Source organism: Palaemon carinicauda, chromosome 4, assembly GCF_036898095.1.
Source record: "Palaemon carinicauda isolate YSFRI2023 chromosome 4, ASM3689809v2, whole genome shotgun sequence".
Lineage (NCBI taxonomy): Eukaryota > Metazoa > Arthropoda > Malacostraca > Decapoda > Palaemonidae > Palaemon > Palaemon carinicauda.
The window spans coordinates 37,046,744-37,064,068 of record NC_090728.1 but is presented as its reverse complement, the minus strand read 5'-3'; the positions used below and the strand labels follow the sequence as shown (position 1 = coordinate 37,064,068).

Genomic DNA, 17,325 nt, shown 5'->3' with positions numbered 1-17,325 from the left:
ATCAGCAGCTGAAGACCAGACAGGAGAAAAATACTCAAAACAAGGTAGAATAAAAGAATTAAAACACTTCTTCAGAATAGATTGATCACCGAATATCTTAAAAGACTTTCTCAATGAGCCAATTGGGGATAGAAGGAGACCGCTGCAAGTCCTACAGCAGGAGGAGACCAGCAAGAGTCAGAGCATGCATTTTGGCAGGTTCTGACTCTAATGAGGGTTCTCAATGGGTTTTTGGACCCTGAGATACCACCTCAAGAGGGCAAAGACACGGTCTTAGACAGCGTCTTTGGTACTCAGAAACCCTCAAAGACCAGTGCAGCCCTGCCCTGGTCTCAAGGGGTGAAGAGTACTAGGGACAAGATCTCCCAACAGCTCTCTGAGTTTGCCTCCTCCAACTGTGCCGGTACCACGAACAAGCTCCTCCCACCTCCTTGCGTACAGCAGAGGAGGTACTTCGAGATCCTGGAGGAACCCAATTCAGCTCTTCCTCTTCACCACTCTCTGGAAGAGCTAACCAGGGCAGTCCCTCTTGAGAGACTCTCCAACCGGCAGATCTCGTTCTCGGCAACCGAGATCCTTAATCAGGAAAAGGTCACCAAGTATGCTATGCAAGCTACTTCGTGGCTGGACATCTGGTTAGGGACCTTAGGTATCCTGATACGATCCGAGGATTTTTCCAAGGAGCGTACCAGGAAAGCAATGGAGACCTTCTTACTCTTAGGCACTCGCTCGATCGAGTTTCTTGCCCACCAAGTCTCGAACTTGTGGGGAAACACCATCTTGAAACGTTGGGATGCAGTGTCTGAGAGACTCCACCAGAAGGCCCCTAGCGTTGAGATGAACAGGCTCAGACATTCCTCCCTAGAGGGGTCCCATCTGTTTGAGCTTAAGGATGTGGAACTTGCTGCTGAGAGGTGGAGGAAGTCTCATCAAGACTCCCTCCTCCATAGGGCTTCAACATCTAAGCCCTATAAACCTCCAGCAGTCCCATCCAACCAAAACCGCAACGACGACAAAAACAGCAGCGAAGACAGTGGTGTCCAAGCCCTTTCTTATCAAGGACAGGAAAGGCAAAAAGTCCTCCAGGTGAGGAAAAAATCCTAGAGGGAGCAGCCGAGGCCGCAAACGCTAGGATTGGCTTTCCCTCTGCGTCTCCACCAGTGGGGGGATGCCTGCAAAGTTACTCAGACAGGTGGAAGCAACTCGGGGCCGATTTCTGGACAATCTCTGTGATCCGTCTAGGATATCGCGTCCCGTTCATAACATCTCTACCTCCTCTGACCAGGAATCCAGTGTCATTGAACTCCCTTGCCATGGAATCGGCAAGGGGGCAAGCCCTTCGGGCAGAAGTCCAGACCCTATTCAAGAAGGGCGCTCTCCAAGAGGTTCTCGACGGATCCCCAGGCTGCTTCAGTCGACTCTTTCATGTAAGAAAGGCGTCTGGAGGCTGGAGACCAGTCATCGACCTCTCAGCCCTGAACAAGTGTGTCAAACAAACTCCGTTCAGCATGGAGACGGCAGACACGGTCAGACTAGCAGTAAAACCGCAAGACTTCATGTGTACACTGGACCTAAAGGACGCGTACTTCCAGATCCCAGTCCATCCGTCTTCAAGGAAGTACTTAAGATTCAGCCTAGACAACAGAAAGTACCAGTTCAAGGTGCTGTGCTTTGGTTTTTCCACAGCACCAAAAGTCTTCACCAGAGTGTTTACCCTCGTGTCATCTTGGGCACATAGGATCGGCATCTGTCTCCTTTGTTATCTGGACGACTGGCTAATCCTAGCAGACTTGGTGTCAACCCTTCTTCAACACCGAGACAAACTTCTGAGACTTTGCCAGGATCTGGGGATCATGGTAAATCTCGAGAAGTCTTCTCTGCTTCTTACTCAGAGGCTGGTATACTTAGGCATGATCATAGACACCAATCTCCACAAAGCCTTCCCATCAGATGACAGGATAACAAGGCTGAGAAAGATCGCAAGACCTTTTCTCAGACGAGAAGAACTTCCAGCCCAATCGTGGTTACGTCTCCTCGGTCACCTTTCATCGCTGGCCCGTCTAGTTCCCAATGGTCGCCTCAGGATGAGATCCCTCCAGTGGCGACTTAAGTCCCGGTAGAATCAAGCTCACGACTCCCTGGACATCCAGACCCCTATGGGACCTGCAGAACTGGCAGACCTCCAGTGGTGGGTGACAGACGAGAATCTACGAAAGGAAGTGGACCTTCTCGTCCTCCTCCCGGATTTGATGCGGTTTTCAGACGCTTCAAAAAAAAGGTGGGTGGCCCACGTTCTACACCACACGACCTCAGGCCTCTGGTCAGAGTCAGAAAAGTACCTCCACATAAATCTCCTAGAGATGAAGGCCGTCTTTCTGGCCCTTCAACAGTTCCAACAGTTCCTGGCAAGCCAGTCAGTGGTGGTGATGAGCGACAACACCACAGTAGTGGCCTACATCAACAAGCAAGGAGGTACTTTTCGCAGCAACTATCCCATCTAGCAGTAGAGATACTGAGATGGGCCGAAATCCACTCGATACCACTATCGGCGTGCTTCATTCCGGGCAAAAGGAATGTGCTCGCCGACAACCTGAGCAGAGCACCTCAGATAGTGAGTACTGAGTGGTCTTTGGATCATCTAGTAGCCAACAAAGTCCTGACTTTGTGGGGTTCTCCGACTGTGGACCTCTTTGCAACGGCCCTGAACTTCAGGCTGCTGCTGTATTGTTCCTCAGTCCCAGACCCCAAGGCTCTCTGGCAATATGCATTCCAACAACGGAGGGACAACATCGACGTTTACGCCTTACCCCCATTCTGTCTGATGAGGTGGGTACTCAACAAAACTAGAACATCGGTCAATCATTCAATGACCCTCATAGCTCCGCTGTGGCATGACGCAGAATGGTTTCCGGACCTTTTGCAACTCCTAACGGAGCCTCCAAGAGAACTCCCTCCACGACACAATCTACTCAAACAACCACATGCCAACATCTTCCACAAAGCCGTAGCTTCGCTATGACTTCACGTCTGGAGATTATCCAGCATCGCCTCTCTCAGAGAGGATTTTCGCAACAAGTAGCGATCAGGATGTCTGGATACCCGCGTAAGTCATCAGCATCAGTTTACGGGGCAAAGTGGAAAGTCCTCTGTGGTTGGTGTCGTGGAAGGGGTATCTCTCCTCTCGATGACACTATTCCAGCAATAGCGGAGTTTCTCGTGTACTTGCGTGAAGAAATGCGCCTGTCAGTCTCAGCAGTAAAAGGCTATCGCTCAGCCTTAAGCCTCGCCTTCAGATTGAAAGGAATGGACATTTCTTCATCGCTAGAACTTTCTCTACTCATACGGAGTTGTGAACTTACCTGCCCTCAGTTGGAAGTGAGACCTCCTCCATTGAACGTGGTTCGGGTTCTCAGGTCTCTTAAGAGACCTCCCTATGAACCATTATGTCAAGCAACAGATTGCCACCCGACTTGGAAGATGGTGTTCTTGCTAGCTTTGGCCTCGGCCAAGCGAGTCAGCAAACTTCATGGTTTCTCATACGACATCGCCCATTCAAGGGGATGGGGAGAGGTAACGTTCTGCTTCGTCCCTGAGTTTATTGCTACGACTCAGAACCCGGGAGGAGCAAATCCTCGATTCGACTCCTTCCGGATTTCTAGTCTCCGTACTGTAACAGATGACCCAGACCATCTCTTACTATACCCAGTAAGGAGTTTGAGGCTGTACCTCAAGAGAACAGTCGCAGCCCATCCTCGTGTGCCTGCACTACTCGTCAGCACAGGAAGGACCAAGAAAAGGGTCACCAAGAACACCATCTCAGCATGGATTCGCAGGGTCATTGACCTTGCACTGAATCCAGACCCTCCTCCGTCACGTTGCCCAAGAGCACATGAGGTTAGGGGCATAGCTACGTCCCTGGCCTTCAAAAGAAGTTTTTCAGTGACGCAGGTTCTTCAAGCTGGGGTGTGGAAACGTCAAAAAATGTTCACATCCCACTACCTGCAAGACGTGACCCACAGGAGACTCGATAAGTTTTCTATCGGTCCTGTGGTGGCTGCACAACAGCTGGTTTAAAACCTCAAGCTCTTTATTGGACAAGGAGCAGAAGGTTGAGGGTATTTTTACCCAGTTTTAGTCAGCATGAATGAAAAGGTTTGACTGGCCCTTATTCTTATCTTCATCTTCCCCTCTCTTGGGGAAAGCAGCATCCTGGGTTCTCTGCATAGCTGACCTCAAGCCACTGCAGGTAAACCTTGCTCCCTTGTGTACCTAGTATTAAGATCAATACTGTTGCGTCCCCATACCCTAACGAGGTGGTATTGGGAAAGTCCTAGTGCACAGTTTTCCATCTAAAGAACTTCGGAATAACTTTCTAGGATGAGTCACATTTCTACATACCTTCACACACAGCTTGAGTAGGCCGCACACCTTGCCTAGCAAGGTTTTAGCAAGGCGCAGGGACTCCTTATTCCTTGAGTGCTAACACACTTAGAGAAGGAGCCCCCGGGGTAAAGCCAAAAAGCCACATTGGCTGGGACGTCCACCCTTCCTAATGGGTGAGTCACCCCTATTAGATAGTGTGGTTTGTATTCCAGTTACGGAACAAATGACAAATTCGTAGATAATTTGTATTTTTCCTAACTACAAACCTTAGCTATTTAACCAAATTTGCCCACCAGCCCTATCCCACTTGAAGTCCTACCTCCAAGCAAAGTGAGCTGAATCACAGGTGTGTGAGGGGGAGCGGTAGCAAGCTCCCCGCCCTACCCCCCGCTAACTAGCGGTGTGGGTAGTTAACCCTCATTAAAAATCAATGGCTCGTCATTTCAGCTACGCCAAAAGTAATACTGTACCCCTATTAAATAGCTAAGGTTTGTATAGTTAGGAAAAATACAAATTATCTACGAATTTGTCATATTACTTTTAAATCCTGTTATGTATAGAGTATTCATAAATACACATTCACACGAGGTTACCTAGTGTTCCTATTAAACTTGATTTCACTCTTATAGTCATTGTTCTTACTATATTGAAATAATCCTCAGATTTTATCACTTATTTGCACTTGTAGGAGTACGATGTCAGCGAGCAACTTGGAAGAGGTGGATTTGCAGTCGTTTTCAGAGCAAGATGTCGGAATACAGGTCAAGAAGTTGCTATCAAAAAGGTAAATTATAGTAAATTCTGGCATAATTCTTGAAGAATCTATTGCATTCAGTATTCTGTTGTTGATTTTTTCATCATTGATTTTTTAATGAGAAACTGTTTCATCATCAAAAGAAGATATTTTCTGATGAAAAATACAGTCGCTGATTACGCGAGTAATTAACTATACAAGAACAGTTTTCACCAGTGATTATGTTGAAAATGTATCTTATAACTTTGTTCTGACATGAATACAAACCATTGTTCTTTACATAGGAGAAAATAACAGCGCTAGGCGGAACATGGCTTTAAAACTTTTGACAAGGTGTCAAAATCTGTGCTGGTTGTTATCAGTGGGTAGGGGAAGTACTTCCTCTCACTCACTCGCTACAACTCCACTTTGATTTCAGCCGCAGTTGAGAGCAGATGTTCTCTTCCAGGCTCCTGGAACTGGTTTGTTAATTCTTTTTGCCTTTTTCTTTTGCAGGTATGGGCAGTGTGCTTGCTTGAGGATGCACAACATGTGGGTGTTTCTAGGTGTGAGAGAGCGGCATGTTCATGTCGAGAGTGGAGACAGATTATCACCAGCTTTGTCCTTCGTGCAGTGGACACTATTGCTCTGCAGGCTTCTCTATACGACTAGTGTTGGGAGTGCCCATCCTCCCAGTGTTTGCTGCATGGCAAGAGGAATAAAAAAAAAAGTCTAAAAGGGATTCTTCGTCTTCGGGGTGTTCCTCAAAGTCCTGTTCTCTCCTGGTACCCTCCCCTCAAAAAAAGGAAGAGAAATAAGATAGAATAGTGTCCTCGAGCATATCTTCAAGTAAGAGAACTCTAGCCCTAGACACTGGAAGACCATGGTACAAAGGCTATGGCATTACCCAAGCTTAGAGAACAATGGTTTGATTTGTATTGTCCTCTGAGAAGAGCAGCGTACCATAGCTAAAGAGTCTCTTCTACTCTTAACAGAAGGAAAGTAGCAACTGAAAAATTACAGTGCAGTAGTTAACCCCTTGACCAAAGAAGAATCGTTTGGTAATCTCAGCGTTGTCAGGTGTATTTGGATAGAAGAGAATGTAGAAACAGCAGGCCAGACTATTCTGTGTATGTGTAGGCTAAGGAGAAATGAGCCGTAACAAGAGAGAGGGATCCAATGCACTGTACTGTAGTACTGTCTAGCCAGTCAAAGGACCCAATAACTATCTAGCAGTAGTATCTCAATGTATCCATGTCGCCCTTTTTCTTTCTCATAGTATTATTCCCATCATTATTCTTACCATAGCTTTTTGAGTTGTACTGTAACTACCTAATGTCCTAAGGCTTTAGTAAGGCTCCAAGTTTCTGATACTAAAGTTAACACTGGTACGACCATCTGATTGAATACTTTTCTCTGTTTAGAGAAAGTGGCATTATCATTTTGATTTCAGTCTCATGTCCTGGGGAAACGCCTCACTGTCTGTCTAAGTATATATATTCATTAACAGTCTCAAGAGGTTGGTACGTAAACCTTATTTGTTGTCTTTACATTTCATTTAAAATTATCTTGGTTTTACTCATACTTTATTCATTTCCAGTCTACATTTCTGCTTTCTCTATTAATTTTTATTTATCAGTTTTTGGAATTACTTGATTCACTAAATAGAACTGTGTCATCTGCAAATTTTAAGTTGTTGAGGTATTTTTCATTAATGTTGATTCCTATATTTTCCCAATTTGAATTCTTAACTTCTTGGCACACGGAATAATTTTTGAATTGGAATTTTATCATTATCTTTATGTAGTTTTAGGATTTCTGTACTACCCGTACAGATATTTTCAAGTGTTCTAGCATGAAATTCATCTGTAACTGGAATACAAACTTATGCTATTTGTTGAGGGTTATTACTTCCAGCGAAGCTGAAATGACGAGCCATTAAAATTTAGCGAAGGTTAACTACCCATTCCGCTAGTCAGGGGGAGTAGGGGGGTAGCTTTCTACCGCTCCCGCTCACACACCAGTGATTTAGCTCACTTTGCTTTTGGCTTGGATGGTGAATGGCTGTTGACGTTTTTCATCCTCACCAAGTTATATTTTGGACTGCCATTAATGCTTTTTGTTTGTGCTTTCTCTTTAATAGTGTATGTTTGTGTTGACTTCTGCTGACCATGCGTACCTGCACTGGACTTGAAGACCGGCCCTGCGGTACCTTCATGTCGGCTGTGGACACCGACCACCAAACACTTTGTCCCGCCTGTAGAGGTCAACGGTATGATAATTGTAACAAGTGTAATGAGTGTCAGGAGTGGTCTACCTCCCAGTGGGAAAGGTTTGGGTGACGACGGAAGAAGAAGTCTAAGCGGGATATTTCTCTTTCGGTGGTTCCTTTGAAGGGAAAAAACCAAAGACCTCTTTTTCCACCTCCCGACCTTCCTCCGAAGCTCCTGCTCGTTCGGCCTCTTCTGAAAGACCATCGAGCACTAATGTAAACCCTTTAGTTTTTGGCCAACCCTGGTCCTCAAGAGATGATGTTGCCTCTCCTAGCGAAGCGGCCCCATCGCTCCCCCTCCCCCCCGGGTAAGGCCTTGTCTATGTTTTCTGTGTTACAGTTTTGGTCGTCCTTGGGGCTTCCAGGGTCGGGGCTCCTATCCCATCTAGCAGTAGAGATGCTGAGATGTGCCGAGATTCACTCAATACCACTATCGGCACGCTTTAATCCTGGCAAAAGGGATGTGCTCACCAACAACTTGGTCTTTGGATCATGTAGTAGCCAACAAAGTCCTGACTTTATGGGGTTCTCCGACTGTAAATTTTTTGGCAACGGCCCTGAACTTTTAGGCTCCCATTGTACTGCTCCCCAGTCCCAGACCCCTAGGTGCTCTGGCAAGATGCATTCCAACAAAGATGGGACAATATCGACGTCTACGCTTTTCCCCCATTTTGTCTGATGAGGAGGGTACTCAACAAGCCCAGAACTTCAGTCAACCTCTCAATGACTCTCATAGCTCTGCTATGGCATAATGCGGAATGGTTTCCGGACCTTCTGTAATTCCTGACGTAGTCTCCAAGAGAACTCCCTCCATGACATGATCTGCTCAGACAACCGCATGCCAACATTTACCACAAAGCCGTAGCTTCGCTACGTCTTCATGCCAGGAGACTATCCAGCATCTCCTCACTCAGAGATGATTTTCACAACAAGTTGCGAGCAAGGTGTCTGGATACCTACGGAAATCATCAGCAGCAATCTACCAGGCAAAGTGGAAAGTCTTCCGTGGTTGGTGTCGTGGAAGGGCTATCTCTTCTCTCGATGCCACTATTCCAGCAATAGAGGAGTACCTCGTGTATTTGCGTGAAGAAATGTGCCTTTCAGTCTCAGCGGTAAAAGGCTGTCGCTCAGCCTTAAGCCTCGCCCTTAGCTTGGACAAAATGGACATTTCCTCTTCGCTGGAACAGTCTGAAGTGAGACCTCCCCTGTAGAATGAGGTTCGAGTTCTCAGGTCCGAAGAGACCTTACTATGAACCATTACGCCAGGCAACAGATCGCCACCTCACTTGGAAGACGGTGTTCCTACTAGTTCTGGCTTCGGCCAGACGAGTCAGTGAACTTCATGGTCTCTCATATGACATCGCCCATTCAAGGGGATGGATAGAGTTAACGTTCAGTTTCGTCCCTGAGTTTGTTGTCAAGATTCAGAATCCGGGAGTGGCGGATCCCTGATTCGACTCCTTACTCTGCCCAGTGAGGAGTTTGAAGCCGTATCTCAAGAGAACAGCCACAGCCCGTCCCCGTGTGCCTTCACTTTTCGTCAGCACAGGGAGGAATAAGAGGAGGGTCACCAAGAACATCATTTGTGCATGGATTTGCAAGGTCATAGAACTCGCCCTGAATCCGAACCCTTCTCCTTCACTTTGCCCCAAGCTTATGGTGTCAGGGGCATAGCTACATCCCTGGCTTTCAAGAGAAACTTCCCAGTGACGCAGGTTCTACAGGCTGGGGTGTGGAAACGTGAAAATACGTTCACAGCCCACTACCTGTAAGGCGTGACCCACAGGAGGCTCGATACGTTCTCTATCGGCCCTGGGGTAGCTGCACAACAGCTGGTCTAATACCTCAAGCTCCTTATCGGACAAGTAGCAGAAGGTTGAGGGCACTGTTACCCGGTTTTAGTTTGCGTGAATGAAAAGTTTTGACTGGCTCTTATTCTTTTCTTCATTCACCCCTTTCTTGGAGAAAGCAGTATCTTTGGTTCTCTGCACAAGCTGACCTCAAACTGCTGCTGGTAAACCATGCTCCCTAGTGTACCTAGTTTTAAGTTAATACTGTACTGTTGCGTCATCATACCCTGTCTAGGTGGTATTGGGAAAGTCTTGGTTGCATCAGTTTTTCCTACAAAGACTCGGAATAACTTTTACCTGGACAGTCACACTACTAAATATTTCAACACAGCTTATGTAGGCAGCGTACCTTGCATAGCAAGGTTTAATGAGGTTTAGGGACTCCTTATTTTTGGTACAAACTTATTCAAAATAAGGACCTCCTGGGTAGCCAAAAAGCCAATTTGGCAGGGACGACCACACTCCTAATTGGTGAGTCACCCTTAATAAATAGCGTAGGTTTGTATTCCAGTTACGGAACAAATGACAAATTCGTAGATAATTTGTATTTTTCCTAACGATACAATCCTTTTGCTATTTATGCCCTATCCCCCTTGTAGTCCTACCTCCAAGCAAAGTGAGCTATATCACAGGTGTGGGAGTGGGAGCGGTAGCAAGCTACCCCCCATACCCTTGCTAACTAGCGGAAGGGGTAGTTAACCCTCGCTAGATTTTAATGGCTCGTCCTTTCAGCTTCGCCGAAAGTAATACCGTAATAAATAGCCAAAGGTTTGTATCGTAAGGAAAAAATACAAATTTTCTATGAATTTGTCATGTTACCTGCAAGATTTCTATTGATAAGAACAGCACTCCATTTTCTTTGTTCCTTTCATGTCTTCTGAAGCAAAATATATGGCCCTCTTTTCACTCTATATAAGATTCCCCAGCTCTTCTAATTTCACTTAATCCTATTATATCCCAATTTATTTATTTCAGTTCTTCTAGTAACATAGCAAGATCTTCTATTGACAGGGTTCTGACATTTTTTTTTTTTTTTTTTTTTTTACATTAAAAAAAAGAAGTACTAATTCTGTTTGTTCCAGTATTATATGCTAACCATTTTGCTCTTTACAATTGAGATATATTTTGGTAACAGCTGAAACTAGCCATAAGACTTTTAGTGAGGTGTAACTACCCACTGCTTGTTAGCGGAGTAGACCGGCCACCCTGTTCATACCCGAACTGGTAACATTACGTCACTTCTCATTTTGGCTCAGTAGAGAACAGACACGCTGTCGTTCTCTCCCGTAAACATATTTATTCGGAACGAATAAATGTTTACGGGAGTATTGTAAATGTAAACTTGCCTGAAACTTAAAGACTTTACTGTACCTTTCTCATTCATGGTGCTTGTACATGAGTATCTACCATGCGGCTTTGTCCTGGCATAGAAGGTGACTGTTGCTGCATCTTTATGTCAGCCGTGGAGACAGATCCTCACGGCCTTTGTCCCGCGTATATGGGTCACACCTGTTTGCAGGTGTAGTAAGTATAGGAAGTGGTCTCCTTCCTAGTGGCAACAATATGGTAGGTGGCGGAAGAAGGAGGCAAGGAGGGATTCTTTCCCCGCTCGAGTTCATCTATGTTGGCACGTTCCTGTCACTCTGACTCCTCTCAATTGGTCTCCTCTGGTGATTGGTCGAGTAAGAGTGATAGCCCTTTGATCCCTGGACCACATTATGGTTCTGAAGTCTCTGTTACTTCCCCTAGGGAAGCTACGCCAACTTTGGCCGTAAGAGAGTCTCTTTTTCTGCTGAGGCCTTCCTCGTGGTATGCATGTTCCCCATACAAGGAACGCCTGGTCGAGGTCGTTCGGTTTGGGACAGTGGGAGCTTATAACTGCCACCCCAGGGGTTAATTTTGGTGTTTTCCCCGGAGTGTCTGGAGGTCACTTGCCAAAAGAGTTTTGTGTCTTTTCCTGTAGCAACCTCAGTATCTGCTTGACCACCCTACGATCAGCCTGCTTTGTCAGATGAATGTGAGTAGATGCAGACGAGTACCCCTCCGGGTTATCTATCGTGGTATCCCTCCTGGGTGAACCCACGAACTAGGTTTGACTACCCTTCCACTGGCAGCACATGATCTCGGCCTTTAACTTGTGTTTTCTCAGTATGTTGAAAGGAAGCAGGGTGCTCTGCTTGGAATTCTACCTACAGGTGTCAGGTAGCCATAATTTTTGCACGGAAAGTGCTCTTCGCCAGTAGCAGGTGTCGGGCGGCCATCCCATTCGCGGGAAAGATGCCCTTCGTCAGAGTGGTCGCCCTCCCCAAGGCTTCCGCAAGCTTGTGCTTGATTTGTCGATGCCTCGCTCTAGCTTTAGATCTTCGGAGCGTAGCTTCTAGGAGATAGACGACAATGGAGTTAGGCGGCTGTCTACAGCTCCCACCCCTCGCCGTTGTGTACAGAGGACACAACAAAATGCTCTTTGTTTTGTAGTTTCAGGTTTTCCAAGACCTGTGCCTAGGGTTTTGACCTCTCACGAGAGAAAACCTGCTGTTCTGCCTGTGCCCCAGGTCACAGCGACAGCCCAGCCTTTTTCGCCTCCTTGCGAGCAAACATCTCCTAACATGCAAGGGAAGGCTGCTCGCTGATCTCCTGGGGGAGAAAGGCTGAGCAATAGTTTCTTTATCCAGAGCGTGTTAGTTCGAAGAGACACAGACTCTAATCTTGTGGATGAGTTTTGCGCGGTGTTGCTCACCCAACACTGTGGGAGGTGGGTGAGTGATCTCTGCCTGACGAAGGTTTATGTCCTTCCCCATGCCATGCTCACCATAGCGAGTTCTCTTTTTTGAAGGACGCACAATGGTTTGCCAACCTGGTGCAGGCAGTCCAGCAGGCAGTATCCTCCAGCGCGGTATCGCTGGGGTCATGAGTGTTGTTGGGGGAATTGTGATTTTCCTGCAGATTGGGGCTGGGATAGGGACACAAAAAAATTTTCCATTTGTTTAAAGTGGGTTATGTCTGCTTGGAATTTGGATCCTGAGACAGAAAATCACTGCCAAGGCTGTTTTCTTCCTTTCTATGTGGGTGAAACGATTTCCTAAGATTGTGGGGATTTGCCAATTTTTTTTTACCCAGCAAGGTCCTCAGAGATCTCTTTAATCTTGATATCCCAAATTCAACATTTACAGATTTTGGAAATGGGACCCTAGTGGATCAGGCTCCCCTATCCATGTTGTTGACTTTGGATCTGAGGATGACCACTTCACTACCTGTGGGATTCAGGTCAGGGTTTCATTATGCAGGTTACTGATCTGCCTTTATTTGGTATGCTTGCATCCTATTATCGATATGCTCCCTCTATTATAAAACAACCAAATTAACGTAAATTTTGAGGGGAGTGTAGCTAAGAATAAAATGGGCCAGATATGGGAATGAATGTCCACGTTTTATGCTGTAAATTGGTCTATAAAAAATTATATTAAATAGAATTAACACAAAATTTTTTGGGTAGTGCTGAGAAACTAAATGAAGAATAAGGATAATATCCTTTAAGAAAGGATATACTGTAAAGAACAAAGAAAATATTTGAATAATAGAAAAGAAGGAAGAATGGGGGATAAAATGTTATACGAAATATTACCAAATGAGGACCACAAAGTCTATTTTTTCGTTCAAGTTATTCAAATTAAAATGTAATTTATTATGAACAAAGGAATCATATATTATGAAAGGGAAAAAGTAAGCTGAAAATAATTAGAAAAATGAGAATAAATTGAAGGGACAATAGATTAAAATTTGATGTAAAGAGAGGGTGTTAATTTACGTACATCTATTAGGCAAGGTTTTTTAATTACTGTTCATGTACACTACTGTACGAGTAGCATGCACTTCACTTTCAATGAATGAAATCCTTAAAGATTGCATCATGCTTCATGAGATTTTACTGTGTAAAGTGACTAAGACTTGCATCATGCATGGGGATTGTACTGCAAAGAACTTCGTAAAGTTACTGGTGTTGTATTGTAAATTTTTTTGCTATCTTATTTTTTTCACTCGGTGTAGGATAAGTATTCATACATTTATTGAAAAGAAATTACAAATGGTGTATTTACAGCACTGTACTGTATACAAAATATTGTAGGCTGTCTTATTATTATTATTATTATTATTATTATTATTATTATTATTATTATTATTATTATTATTATTATTACACGCCAAAATACAACCCTTGTTGGAAAAGTAGGATGTTATAAGCCCAAGGGCTCCAACAGGGAAAATAGCCCAGAGAGGAAAGGCAACAAGGAAGTAAAGAAACTACAAAAGAAGCTATGAAGAATTACAATAAAATTATTTAAGAACTGTAACAACTTTAAACTAGATCCATCATATATAAACTATAAAGATTTAAAAAAAAAACAAGAGGAAGAGAAATAAGATAGAAGAGTGTACCTGAGTGTACCCTTAAGCAAGAGAACTCTAACCTAAGACAGTGGAAGACCATGGTACAGCCTCTATGGCACTACCCAAGACTAAAGAACGATGGTTTGATTTTGGAGTGTCCTTCTAGAAGAGCTACTTACCATTGCTAAAGAGTCTCTTCTACTTTTACCAAGAGGAAAGTAACCAATGAACACTAACAGTGCAGTAGTTAACCCTATGAGCGAAGAAGAATTGTTTGGTAATCTGTGTTGTCAGGTGTATGAGGACAAAGGAAAATCTGTAAATAATAGGCCAGACTATTTGGTGTATGCGTAGGCAAAGGAAAACTGAGCTGTAACCAGAGAGAGGGATCCAATGTAGTACTTTCTTGCCAGGACCCTGAAACTCTCTAGTGGTAGTATCTCAATAGATGGGGGATGCCTTGGCCCACCTTATTACAGCTGATTTCTTCAGCTGACCATTATTTTTATCAGACAACAGTATCATATTCTAAAAATTCATGATTTACAAAAGTTCATTGTGCTTCATTAAAGTATTTTTGTGTACTTCTATTTTCAATATATGGCTAATTTCAACAATCAATAAGTGACTTCTCTTTCTTTTACTTTTGGTTGTGATTAGCTGATCTCAAGCTGCCGCTATCGAGAATATGCACGCATAAGAATAATAAAGAGTATCTTTTATTTAATTTCTTTACTTGTGCAAAAAAAAATTTATAATGGATATTACAATAGCACCAGTATGCTATAGCCTATCATAGTTTTCATATAGCTGTTCTATAGTGATAGTAACGTACATATATTACTGTATAGTAATATACACTAGTATCAGCGAGTGTTGTTAGATAGGAACAACAGCTTGGTGCTGACTTTTGTGTTATAAGTTGTCTTACCTTGTATTGAAGCTATGTTGGTAATGTATAAGTACTTCAGAAAACTAACAGAAACTATAATACCATGATAGAAATCACATGAGAACAATGTTGTGCAGTACGGTGGGTAACCTAGTGTGTTAGTCAACTGCGTATAGGCATTGGTCTGTGTTTAGGGAGGGCGGATGGAGTTATGAGTTGACCCACCATAGGGCACCAAGTGTTGTGCATATATGCATATGATTACAAAAGCAAGATACAGTATTTCATCAAATTGCTTTCAGTAATAACAATAATTACCCATGCAGTAATTAAGCCCAGTAAGTTATTGAGCTCTGGATAAATCAATGGATTCTTGCAACTCCATTGCATACACCATAGTACTGTACATCCTATTTATACAATACAGTAATCCTAAAAGAATAGCAATACAATAAAATATTTATTGACTTGGTTTTATTATTATTATTATTATTATTATTATTATTATTACTAATAGCTAAGCTACAACCTTAGCTGGAAAAGCAGTGTTATAAGTCTCCACATATATAACCATGTATAACTTACATATATCAGAACATGCAACTAAACCGCAATATCCGATTTTACCTTGGAGTTTCACTGGTCAACACACACAAAGTGAGATAAGGATACGGTAGACCCCACAGTCCATTCTACTTAGCATGGCTGACCCCTTTACTACTCACCAGTAACCACCTTTTCAGGTAACTCTGTCACCTTGGGCTGGCATTCACTTTGAGATCCCTGACAAAACGGGAAATACTGCCCAGCGATTTAATCACCCAACAGTAGTTAACATTTGCCATAAACCAATAAGATTATTTATGATCACTTTATTATCATCACAGGACAGATATGATCGACTGCGATAGCTGATCATGTGCTGTGGTTGTGATGATCTTTTCCACTTTATGCTGATTAAATGGGAAAGCATGCTTGAAAAGAAAATATGGTTAACCAAAAAAACAAAATACACTTTCTAACACCGATGCAACTTAACTCCATGGAACGTTAGCGAGTGTGAGGCATCTTGTGAGCCAGAAGTGTCCATCCCAGGCAGCATCCAAATGTATCGCACCTCATATACTGTTGCTTTTGCCGGCCTTGCAAAAATGTAAAATATTCTACAAATTTGTCATATCACTATTGTCATCATATAATTGAAATACAAGTTGGCCCATAGTAAGTCATGGACCATCTGTAATTACTCTGACAGTATTTCCTTATATATTATAGCACAAATACCTGCTGTAGGTTGGTCAGGGCACCAGCCACCTGTTGAGATACTACTGCCAAAGAGTTATTAGGTCCTTTAACCTGCCAGACAGTACCACATTGGATCCTTCTCTCTGGTTATGGCTCATTTTCCTTTGCCTACACAGACACCGAATAGTCTGGCCTATTCTTTACATATTCTCCTCTGTCCTCATACACCTGACAATTCAAAATAACCAATCTAGTCTTCTTCGTTCAAGGTGTTAACTAAGGCACTGTTATTGTTCAGTGGTTACTTTTCTTCTGGTAAGGGTAGAAGAGACTTTAGTTATGATAAGCAGTTCTAAGAGAAGGACACTCCAAAATCAAACTATTGTTCTATAGTCTTGGGTAGTGCCATAGCCTCTGTACCATGGTCTTCCACTGTCTTGGGATAGAGTTCTCTTGCTTGAGGGTACACTCGGCACACTGTTCTATCTTATTTCTCTTCCTCTTGTTTTTTTTTTATTGTTCATATATGAAAGATTTATTTTGATATTATTACCGTTCTTAAAATATTTTATTTTAATTGTTAATTACTTCTTTTTGTAGTTCATTTCCTTATTTCCTCTCCTTAGTGGGATATTTTTCCTGCTGAAGCCCTTGGGCTTGTAGCATCCTGCTTTTCCAACTAGGATTGTAGTTTAACAAATAATAATAATAATGATGATGATGATGATAGAGAAAATATCTGCTGTGTGTGTCAGTGTTATTTATGGTACTCTTTCATTATTCTGATTTTGTCTAACCAACACAATTTTTTATTCAACAGATAGACAAAGGCAAAATCGCAGCAGGGGGTCTCATCAACCGAGTCCGACAGGAAGTTACAATCCACTCTCAGTTAAGCCATCCAGCAATTTTGAAGCTCTTTGCATTCTTCGAAGATCAACTCTTTGTTTATCTTGTGTTAGAGCTGTGTCATAAGGGGGAACTACAGAAGTATATCAGGAGCCTAGGGAGGGTTCTCACAGAAGATGAAGGTAAGTTGGTTACAGTACTATAAGTCAATTTTAGACAGTAATATTGTCCTTTTTTCTAAAAACCACAACCAAATATTATTTGAACTGTTATTTATTCTTTACACATAAGGACATATGCATTCAAGTGTTCTTATATTTGATCTGATTACTAATTTTATACAAACAATCGTCGTCGTCGGTGCCCACTCGTGTCCGAGTATTGGGTTCTGTCGTTAGCCATCAGCCTCCTATATGTGGGGTGGGTGCTTATGCCTGATGTGGCTGTTAAGTCCTAGTCTGTGGTGGAAGAGTCGCGGACAGTGTTCACAAGGGAGGGTAGGTGGTGGGCGGGGCTGTTCTAATCGCTCTCTCCTTCTTCTCCTCCTAGCCTCCTCATTTTGTCTCCTCCTCTCCTCGAAGTCCACGGTGCCATGGTGTACTGTACTCCTCCAGGTTTTCCTGTCCCTGGCTGTTTCTTCCCATGAGGAAGGATCGATGTCAGTTAGAGCCAGGGTGCGCTTTAGTTGATCTTTATAGCGCATTTTCGGGGCTCC

The 17,325-nt window shown here is 43.5% G+C and overlaps 1 protein-coding gene across 1 annotated transcript in view; it reads left to right on the top strand.

The window, feature by feature from the left end:
- SAK (Sak kinase) overlaps window positions 1-17,325 on the top strand; it is a 164,143-nt gene that overhangs the window by 38,808 nt on the left and 108,010 nt on the right. Inside the window, exons 2-3 of the mRNA XM_068372176.1 lie at window positions 5,072-5,167; window positions 16,582-16,792. Coding sequence (XP_068228277.1) covers window positions 5,072-5,167; window positions 16,582-16,792 — 307 coding nt within the window. The remainder of the gene's footprint in view (window positions 1-5,071; window positions 5,168-16,581; window positions 16,793-17,325) is intronic.